The 11,782-nt window shown below is 29.7% G+C and overlaps 1 protein-coding gene across 1 annotated transcript in view; it reads left to right on the forward strand.

Annotated features, from left to right (window-relative positions):
• The first annotated feature begins 5,638 nt into the window (after nucleotides 1-5,638).
• Nucleotides 5,639-11,782, forward strand: part of LOC117174337 (solute carrier family 41 member 1-like) — a 91,033-nt gene continuing 84,889 nt past the window's right edge. The window contains exon 1 of the mRNA XM_033363372.1: nucleotides 5,639-5,904. Within this exon, the coding sequence (XP_033219263.1) occupies nucleotides 5,849-5,904 (56 nt within the window). The 5' untranslated portion in view covers nucleotides 5,639-5,848. The remainder of the gene's footprint in view (nucleotides 5,905-11,782) is intronic.

Here is an 11,782-nt window from a genome sequence, read left to right on the forward strand (position 1 = left end):
GATAATTCAAAAAAGTTTTAATTTAGCAAAATGTGATTAATTTGCATAGCGCTTAGAAAATAGTATCGATTTTTTCAGTTTTAGATTCCCCCGAGCTTTTTTCCTAGGATAAGAAATCTTTTGCCTTTTAAATCTGGGAAATGATAGCGAACATGCTAACGGACGTCCCCACACACTGCTTTTGTATTTTTTTATCAAAAAATTTTTGATTTTGCTAACAACGTGCGTGTATATTTCGAGGTTATGTGTGTTACAATTTACCCGAGCATTACTTCCAAACTACACAACATTTTTGGCCGAAAACTTTGGACTTACAAATAAACATAGTAACTAATCTCCCGGAACTAACCTTGTTTGCAGGCAATCAAAAAAGTTTATTTCATAAATAATTTCGAGATTATCGGAAAGGCAGAGATGAAAAACGACGTAGCCTCAAAATAATGCATATGCATAAAATTTTTTTTTAGCACAATACATTTTTTTGTTATTATCCCTCAAAAAAGAGTCCGAGGACACCCGTTATGATATTTTATAGCATCTCCGAATTCAGTTTTTTTAAATTTTCATTTTTGTGTAAAAAAAGCCGGGGAAACTGTAAGTATCACATGCCCTTGAGCGCAAGATCTATTTTATCTATGGTTGGAATCATTGAATGGTACTTTACACTGAAAAAAATGGTTTAGCTGTCCCAACTTACCGTTTACCTGGATTTCGTGTTCCTAAAAAATATAGCTGTGTCACCTAGATTTCTAGTTGTTTTAGCTAAATTTGCCATACAGAAATTATCTAGACAATTTATCTAGATTTATTTATCTAGATAGACACGGTATGGTCACCGCAGATTCGAGTCTAGTTTTAATTCTTCTGCATTTACAGCATGACTTCCTTGAGGGCTAAACATAATTATGGTTTCCTTACAGTTTTTCAGCGCCCATTTGTATAACGCTTGTGCTGTCAAAATCTGATCTTTTGAAGAAAGTTCGTAGAGTAGCTCGGACAGCAAGTCTTCAGATTTCCACCAATTCCATCACAAGGCCCGTTTCCATGAGCAGTAGGGTGGAAGTACCACACTGCTTAAATTCCAAAATCTTCCTTATGAAAGCGGAGATTGGCAAAGTTGTACTTGTTCTTAAAGCTTTGCGGTGCTCCATCAGAAAAGTAAAACATCTGCTTGGGTTCAAAATTACTTTTCAAGTAATTGGCAATTATTTTTGGAACATTTTGCGACGTTCTGAGCTACAAAAGCTAAATTTTCCGCGAAATCGCGGTACCCTTAATCTTAAAAATTTTAATTTTAGCAAGAAAACAATTCCGGTCCAGTTTTTATCCTACATGATTTCAAAAAGTATAAAAAAGCTATTTTTTTATATAGAAAACAAAAATGTCTAAATATGTTTTTTTTTTCAAAAAATCAATTTCAATTTTGTTTTTCAAACAAAACAAATTTTTTTTAAGATATCGTTATTATAGACTTAAAGTACATGAAAAGAAATTTTCAAAACCCATAGACGTCCAATCGGATTACCCTAAACGAAGTCACACCAACGTCAATGTAAAGAAACGCGTGAAAAAGTAGAAACTTGAGACCCCTGTGTATTGACAACCGGTTGATCAATGAACCTATGGTTTGGTGAATTAATGTAATTCCTCTAGAAATATAATTCAGCCAAGTTTCAACCCAATCCAAAAAAAAATTAATTTTAGCTAGGAACACTTAGCGTATTCAGCCCCATATACATTATTTTTATTATTATTACACCATTAAGCCATTTCCCTTTCGGGGCAGGCGTGACTCACTCTGTGTGGAAGGGAATAATGTGAACAAGGGATATAAAATTTTTAGATTGATCCAGAATTCTCGTGATATTTATTTAAATAACACGTTCGTTCCGCAACACTGCTCCGACTCAGGTTGCTGACCCATCTCTCTAATAATCAACCCAAGTGAAGATCCACAAAAAGGCGTCATGTAAGGTTCACCAATTGAGACCATTAGTATCCTAGGTCTTTTGTTTCAGGCGTCATTCAATCTACTGGCACTCTTTTTATTAACTACGTGCCGGTATACTTTTCTGTCCTGGAATTCCTGGCAGACCGACGAAACCGAATGGAGCCTCTACAAATTATTCGGTTCCTTTTTAAAAAACTCAAAAAAGCAGCAAGAGCAACTTTTAAACTGTTGAAATTCGGATTCTACGTTAAATTTTCTATTCGAAACTCACGGTTCAATCGCAATACTTTTTTTAGCAGCGGTAAAAAGTTAAAAAAATATATAAGATCTATAACGCCTGCTGACTGCTACTTGCAGGTGTTGCGTTTGAAGTGTAGCAGTCAAGAGGCGTTTTACGTCTTATATTTTTTTTAACTTTTTACCGCTGCAAAAAAAACTATTGCGATTATTTCGTGAACTTCTATAGACAATTTCAACGTAGAATCCGAATTCCAACAATTTTAAAGTTGATTTTGCTGGTTTTTTTTTTTAGTTTTTTAAAAGGAAGTTGATTTTGCTGTTTTTTTTCCGTTTTTTAAAAAGGAACCGAATGGGGAGCCAGTGGGGTCTTTACGGCTTCTTTGTAGAGGCTTCATTCGGTTCCTTCGGTCTGCCAGGGATACTTTTCTAGTTTCTTTTACGTCCATGCGCGTCCATGCATTTTTGATGCAGGCTGTCGTGTTTCTGTGACCACTGACCTCTCTTCTTACTAGGATCTCATTTACACCTTCTAACCTTGATACACTTGTTTCGTTACTCGTTCATTTGGATTTCTCTCAACATGAACGAAAAATCTTAATCTATTTCTTTCCCATTTATCTACTAACCTCTCTTCTGCACCACATTCTTTAAGAATTATCTCGTTACTCACTTTGTCCATCAAAGTTTTCCCGCATATTATGCGCAAGAATTTCATAGAAATTCATTAATTTAAACTCTTAATCTTTTTCTTGATAGATCCATGTCTCGCTACCGCATAGTACAGTCGGTATAAATATAGAATTATGTATTGCCATTTTAGCTTTATTTGATATATTTTTACTTCTGATAAGGGGCCCTGCTCTACCAATAACCTTCTTACCTTCGTTTATGCCTCTATCTAACTCCTTATCTATCTTCCCGTGCCTAATAAATAAGCTACCAAGGTATACGAACTTATCAACTTATCAAAATGTCGGAAAAATCCGCAACTTTTTAGCATTATTCTAAAAATAGATAACTATAAACAATAATATGTTTTTGAAACAATTATTTTTCTTAATACTGATTAATTACTACCTCAATCTGAGTAGAAAGCTGAATAAAAGTTGTAGGTTTCAGTAATACTGCAACTTTCTAGCATTATTCTAAGAGAAGATGATTTTAAACAATAATAAATTGTTTAATTAAACAGTTTATTATATTTAATCAATTATTACTTCACTGTAAATCAAAAGTTTCCAACCATTTAAGACAGACCCAGCCTTTAACGACAGCCTTCTAGCAGTATTCTAAGAAAATATTTTTAAGAATAATAAGAAATTTCTAAGCCATCATTATTGTTAACGTCAATTAATGATTTCCTCGCTTTAACTGAAAAGCTGAAAATTTCACACAATACCACGACTTACCTCCGTACTAACATAAAATTGCTATAAACAATAACATAGTGTATAATCAATATATTTAATTTTAAACATATACTTATCAGTAAATAGAAATATTTTATGAAGGAAGGACAATTTTTACTACAGGAATCTGCCAAAAAATTATAATTACCGCTAAAAACTCGTAAATCAACTTTTTCACTTGCGGGATTTTTTCGAGATCATATAAAACAGACTCACGTTGATGAAATTAGAAAATTTATTTTGTATTCGTGTCCTAGGGATTTTCATGAGAAGAAATATTAAAGTTCAACTCGATACACCTAATATTGCCCTTTCTAAATAAAATTGAATACACTTTAACCATTTATAGAAAAGAATGACAATGACTTACAATTAAAACTAAATTAAAATACAGTAAAACTCTTCTATAGTGCTGATTTTGGGGCTGGCGGTGGGTGGGAACTAACTCATTATAGCCCGCTCCGCTTTTGTTTGTTCACGCCTAAGTGCTCGCCTGAGTGACAACCGGAAATCCCGCGCACCCCCTGCAGCTCCTGTTACACCTACCTTCGACACGGCCTCAATTCTCGGAAGGGGTATCGAAAGGAGAACTATTAAAGGGTTTCAATATATATAAATTTCAAATTATTTAATTTGTACAAACGTACATTGGCCGAATTTTTTTTTTCCAGGAATAAAAACTTTGCATTTTCCATTAATTTAATATATTTAATAATTAGGACATGATACGTGGTAATATATTAAAATTAGAACGAATTATTTTACTTATATTTGTGCTTGTAATTAATTATTATCTGCTCTAAGATCATTATTTACTGTAGAGTGGTCTCCTTTACATACACAAAAAGGAGACGAAATTGTAAACATGAAATGTGAAACTTACTGTATTTACATTTTAAATCAGCTTCTACATAAGGTGCAGATGTATTCTTTTTTACGCTAAATATGCAAAATAAAACTTTCCGCAAGGCGAAGCAATGAAGTGGTGTTCGTATATTCTCATGTAAATGCATGAACATTAAGTCTTATAATACTTAAAATATTCAATAAAATATACCATTATAAATTAGAGTCAGGGACACAGATGAATAGAATACCTCTGTCGACAGGGAAAAAAGTAAAATTTGTACGAGATACAAAAGCACCAGCTTGTAATTCATTCTCGTCAAGTTAAATTGAATTCTGTTTTCATTCTGACTGGCCCAGGTACTATTAAATATTTTGCCTCAGAAAGGAATTTATTTTCTGTTTTGGAAAGGGGAAATTCAAGGGGAAATATAATACTATTCTCGTAATATTTTCCTTTATGTGATGACAAAATATTTTGCAAGTCAATATTTTTCGCAAAAAGGAGTTGACATGTGTTTTGTTTCAAAAATTCCAATGAATTAATTTTTTTAAAGAAGTATTTAATTACATATTAATAAAATATTATATTGTTTAAGAATTACGAGAAAATTTCATGAATGGAATAACGTCTCCTACGTATCACAAAGGATATTTTGTGCTAAAAGTAGAGGAAAATAGCACAATTCTAGGTTTATTGAGTGTGCGCAAAGTGCCAGATTTCTCTGCCGTTAAATTAGTGTGCGAAGGTATGGTATTTCCACACATTTTTGTATGTGGTAAAATAAATAGGCAGGCTTTCTCGATATAGATTTCTGCACCGATATTAACCGACATGTTTCGGTTTCATATACTTATCTTTTATCTGAGAAAACGCTGATTTTTCCAAATAGAACAAAATTAGAAATTAGTTCAGTTATTTATTCTTATTTATTTTTATACCTGATTTATTTCATTTTCCTAAGTCGGTATGAGATATACATAAAATTATAATGAAGATTTCATGAGAATGATAAAAAATAAAAGTATTGGACTTTGTTTATACTATGATATGAAGATCAGATCATTTTTCTTGAAATCCTGAACTGCAGATTCACGAAGATAATATTAATTATAGCTCGCTTGAAATGATTTTGACGTCAGAACACAAGTGACTTTGAAGAGGCCCGTATCTTGAATTACGGACATTGCTGTTCAACTCTCTGTCTATCTTCCAATTTATTAGCCTCAGTTAAATTTTTTCAATCACTGTTCTAACTCTACACTTTCTGAATGTTTTCAATGGATGAAAGTAATTTTTATATTTATTCTAAATCTAAATTCGCTCTGCATGGGTATGTTTGTGAGCGTTTGATTCGATCAATGCAAACGGAAAGGAAGAACGAAAGAGATCCCAACAGAGATGTTGCACTACCTTAGGATGCTGAAAGGATATTTTACAGATAAAGATGATTGCTGGTAAGTTTAAAAAATGATATTTACATAAATTTATGAGAATAAATTTCAAAAAAACTTAAATTATCACTTAGTAAACATTTATTGTTTCCAACTTTTATAATTTCCAGATAAATTTACGTTCTGAAAATTAAAATTGTTTACTTAGAGCAATCGGTGCAATGGCTGGTCACCCCCCACTATTGATCGGCTCGTTTAAATATGCTTATATTATTCAATAAAAACAAACAAAACCACTAATGAATAGTCTAGATTGAAGCGTAGACAATTATGTAGCGTATTTGTTAAGCTAGATTAGTGGCGTGTGATGTAGTATAGTCCTCTGGTAAAAAAATGTTATTTTTTAAATTGTTACTTTAGATATTAGTATAAAGTTTTGGATTTAAATTGAATTTATTGATCAAAGTTACATAATAGTATTAAAATATAATAATAGGATAGGGTGGTAGTAAAATAGTTTTTCAAAACATCACTCCAATTGGTTTTAAAAAATAACCAAAAATGAAAATGAAGCGAATTGATTATTTTGAAATTTAAATTTGAAGTCACAGATTAGAGCAGACTTTTTTGTCAAAGAGATTTATGCTTGGGATATTAGGGCATTCAGAAGAATGCTCATCCATTCTTTTAAACGCGCGATACGTTATAGGCAATTAGAAGAAGCTAAGCATAGAGAGCAAATTCACGTGAAATTAGCTATCTATTATTTTATTTTTATCTAATTAATGATTTTGTTACAAAATAATAAGAATGGTGATTTTATGGCAGATACTTAATAGTCTTTATAGTTCGATTTTTACAGGTTTAGATGGTCAACATTTTATATCTTGAAATTTAGTCAATAATAATTGTATTATTCATTAATAATAATAAAGAAGGATCTAATGAATTAAATAATAACTGGCCTCGCATTCACCACACTATTCACACTATTTTAAACGTTTTTCGAGTGCTGACTGCTTGTGAATTAGCAAAGTAGTGCAACTTTCAAACAAGTAGTTGAATATGCAGCGGAAAAATATTAATTTTCTACCAAAAAGATCAAATTAAATTAATTTTAAATTAAATAGTTTCATCAATGGATGTGATAAGAGTCGTATACTATTAAAAAATATCTATTTTTTACTCAAAATTGAGTAATAAAATTTTCTTTTAAAAGCATTCCTTCTTAATAAAAAACCAATTTTCCACAAAATAGTTTCATTTTGTACCGAATAAGGAAATTTTCCACAAAAAGCTGAATTTCCAGGGGAAAAAAACAAACTTTCTATAAAATAATTAAATTTTCAACCCGAAAATATGAATTTTCAACAAGAAAATTAATTTTAAACAAAAGGGCTCATTCTCAACCAGTGAGGTATTTATGTGAAAAAACGAGAAAAAGAGGCAAACATGTAGAAGACTGCGATAAATAATAATCAGACATTTTGATAATGTATAGACTAGGGAATTATATTTTTAATGGGCAATGAAGATTATTTTTAACATTTTTAAAATATAAGTGAGCAAACTAGAAATTTTGTTTAAAATAAAATTTAATTTTACATTGCATACTTTTAGATTTGGGACTATTCAATTTTAAATTCAAACTACCCATTAAGTTGAGTACTTAAAAAATTTTATGATACTGTTTTTTTAAGGTGATACTATTTACACTATTTTTTATCTACGAAGTAAGTCCAAGGTCTATAATCATTAATCGAAAACTCATTTAAAAATCATTCATATTATATCAATAATGACCGAATAGTAACTATTAGTAAAAATAATCGAAAAAAGTATATACTTTACATTAAAGCACAGATGCACATATTTTAGTAAATGGCTAAATCTATCATTTATTATGCATAATTTGAACTCTGAACACACTTTTTTCCAGACATTTAATCAATTTTACTATTTCAAATTGTAACTTGTACAAGGAAAATTGTAAACATCAATGTAAGAACAAAATGTTAAATAGACACTTAATGTATGTTTTAATACTGTATGATTAGCTTCTTCTAATTATCTAGAACGCGTTTACGTGCTCGCCGAATTTCAGAGGTCTTAGACACGGCCATTAAATAAAGGGATACATTTCTTAATAAAATTGATTTTATTTGTAAATTTTTCTAGACAGAACGGGAGTGGGAACATGATATAATCTTTCTACGAATATATTCATATTATTACCCTTTGAACAGCATGAACGTTTTCTGAATTTTTTAGTAAGGATAAAAAATATAACACATTTTGCATATCGCATACTATTGAACTTGCCATTATATGTATCCTGTCATATATTATTACTGAAGACGACAATTCTTCTTAATTAATATAATCATATCTAATATATCTTGATTGTTAAGAAATGTCCTCATATATAATTGCTATAATTACCCCCCAATACATACAGATCGCGAAAATCGTATACGTACAATCTAGAAACAACTACCGTTCCCGAATCTTCTTAGTGATAACGAATAATGACTTTGCATTTTGATTTACGTCACTAGACACGATCAATATTTGTATTTTTATTAGCATTCTTCAAGAAGACGTTGCCCTATCTTGGATCGATTATCTCGGAAGTATTTAATATTAATTTTTTTGGTAATGTTAATATTAATATATTCTCATACCGATTATACATGACTAAATTTAAATGAAAATTTTTACGTAAAATATAATTGGTTGCCAAGTATTGCAAATGTATGCCAATCAGTTTAAAATTAACTTTCAATTCAAGACAAAAGTTGAACGGTAGCCCTGCATGAGGTCACAAGAACAATTTTTCCTATTTTTGAGAAGCGACTAGAAACATTCCCAAAAATCGATTCGCCAATTACACAAAACAAGCACTGTGGCAGTATTGAATTATGAAACTTTAACCGTTTTATTGAAAAATGCCATTAGGTTTCGAGAAAATCGAGGATGAATTGTTGTCAATTGAGACAAACAAATGGAGAAAAAATTGTCTTCGTTTAAGACGAGAATGGTACCTTCATGGTAACTTCATGGTAGAAAAATTGCTCCCGACGTACTCCAGAACTGATTTGTGGAATGAAATATTTAATTGAATAAAGTCATCCATTTCTTTGTAAATGAAACGGAAATTTCTTGGCATTAACCGCATATTTTTAACTATAGACGGCGAATGAAACTTTATTTTTCACCCAAAGTAAACAGCAGACTGCGAAAATTAATAAACTGTGTAAAAAATTTGAAAATTGAAATTATAGATAAAATGATACTTTCACAATATCTATTACAATTTGTATAATTTTTGAACCTATAATATCATTATTGTCGACTTTATTTTACAGACTAGATCAGTTATCGACAGTTTCAAGTGATTCTATTCTATGATAAATTACCAACAGTCAGTGAATAGTTATCTACTAGCTACTGAGTAGCCAATCTTAGTGCATAATATAAAAATTTATCGTGACAGGAGAAATAATTCAAATCAGTCCCATGCATCGCGCCCACTTTTCTGTTCTCTTAGCATCCGGAGGGGTATCGTAGTTCAAATAAATCCAATAGATGGTGATCTGATCAGGTAAGCCTATTTTTTACTTCTTTTGCATTGTTTTGTATTGGCAAAACCGGTAAATTTCCTATTAAAAGTGATTTATTTGAGAAAAATGTGTAAAATTGAAAGTTTAAATTATAAGAACTTGTAGCCGAGTAAATTATTTATTGTGTTGAGAGTTTTTTCTAATTGATAGTGCAAAATAATGGGATTAAAATATGTAGCTCCGGTTTGTACATCTAAGAGACGTTAAAGGCCCAGACGGAAGTGTAATGTCCACTGTATGTTAATTTCCTTTCTTATTATTTTTTTGATATTTATTTTCTTTAACTACATGGTTTTTAAGAATCTAAATCAATTATTAGTAAAAAAAAAAGATTCCATGGGAAAGATCACACATATTTATAATAACTCATATGTCGTTAAAAATTTGTTTAAAAAATATTTTAGAGGTATAAAAAGCGTCTATACTGAAGAAAGAAAATCATCTATAACAAAACTCATGGAATTTTAAACCAAACAGAAGAATTTTCAACTAAAATGATGAAATTTTAACCAAAAAGATGAATTTTAAATTAAAGGAGACATTTTCAAAGAAATATTTAAATTTTAAACTACAAAGAAAAAATGTTTAACAGAATATGAACTAGTTACATTTTTAGTGAAAAAATTAACTTTCATCTTAACTGATGAATTTTCAACTAAAATGGTGAATCATCAACTGGAATAGTTAAATTTTAAAGAAAAATATGAGTTTTTAACTTAACAAAGAATCTCCAACTGAAACAGAACTTTCAAAAACAACAAAATATGTTTTACTGAAATAAATCAATTGTCAATCAAAACTTAAATAATTAAGTTTCAAGTTAACAAAATCAATTTTGAACCAAAAAAAGACGAATTTTAGACTAAAGAGACCCTTCTTTAACCAAAAATTGAACAATTAAATTTTCTGTCAAAAAATGAATGTTCAACCAAAAAATGAATTTTAAATAAAAATAATGAATCTTCAATTTAAAAAAATTAATTTTCAAGAATCGAGTTTATTTTTCAGCTAAGTAAATTTATGCGTACCCTAAAAGATGAATTTTGAACTAAAATTATGAATATTTCGCTGGAAAATATTAAAATTCTTAACCAAAAAGAAGAATTTTTAAATAAGAAGATTAACTTTCAAAGAAAAAACTCATTTCCCACCAAAAAAGTCGATTTTTTAACAACATACGCGAATTGTTCACGAAATAAATAAATTTTTAATTTAAAAAGACGAATTTACATCCAAATTGTTGAATTTTGAACTGGAAAAGGTCAATTTTTCAACCGAGATAGTTAAATTTTATACGGGAATGTTAAAATTTTTAGATAAAAAATTGATTTTCGTCAAACTAGTTACATTTTTAAAAAGCGATCAATTTTCAAATAAAATTATAAATTTTCCAACAAAATTAATTTTTAACAAAAGAGTTCAGCTTCTAACCGCAAGTAGTTGAATTTTCTAAAAAAAAAAGGTAAATTCTTAACGAAAAATGTAAAAAAAATTTATTTTGTAATTTAGAAATATTTCCTTTTCGAAAGAATACTTCTACTCTAAAAAATACTTGAAGCACTCTCTTTTTTTAAACTTCGGAAGAAGGGAACAGGGATTTTTTAAACTCCTTTCTCCTTAATCTCAGTTTTGTTTATTCCCTGTTCTTTAATAAAAACAATAATTATTTTCAATCATATGCTCTGCAGCTGTCAACAAAGTAAATTAACTATATTTTAATTCAATTTCCGGCCATTTCGAGGTTTTTCCCCAATCTTTCCCAGTTTCCCGCTCAAGTTGCCTCCCTGATTATAAACAAAATATATAAATCTATATTTTTTAGAGAGTGGAAATGTATAGATGAATTGATATAAGAGTATATTATAAGGCTAATGATTAATGTTTAAATATTTTTATTACTATTATTATTAGTCAAGTAATGTTATCAATCAATTTTTGAAATTTGCAACAATTACAGTTGTTTATAAAATTATTTAATTAATTACGTTAGCGAAATAAACAATGGAAAAATTTGAATAAAATTCAAACTGCTTTTAGAATACTCATCCTTATATTCATTTTTCCTAATATTAAATTACATGTTTTGATGCATTTTTTGGCTATCTAGTTACAGCTGCTCTTATTATTACCGAAAACGATGTTATTCCTTTTATATTAATGAAAAAGTATCAAGTTTTCAATGAATTTTTGTAATTTTGCTATACATAACAATGGAAAAAACAGGCTTACCCGATCGGAGTACCATCTATTGGATTTATCTGAACTACGATAACCTTCCGGAAGCTAAAATACACCTACCACATACGCATACACGGGCA

Source organism: Belonocnema kinseyi, chromosome 6, assembly GCF_010883055.1.
Source record: "Belonocnema kinseyi isolate 2016_QV_RU_SX_M_011 chromosome 6, B_treatae_v1, whole genome shotgun sequence".
NCBI lineage: Eukaryota > Metazoa > Arthropoda > Insecta > Hymenoptera > Cynipidae > Belonocnema > Belonocnema kinseyi.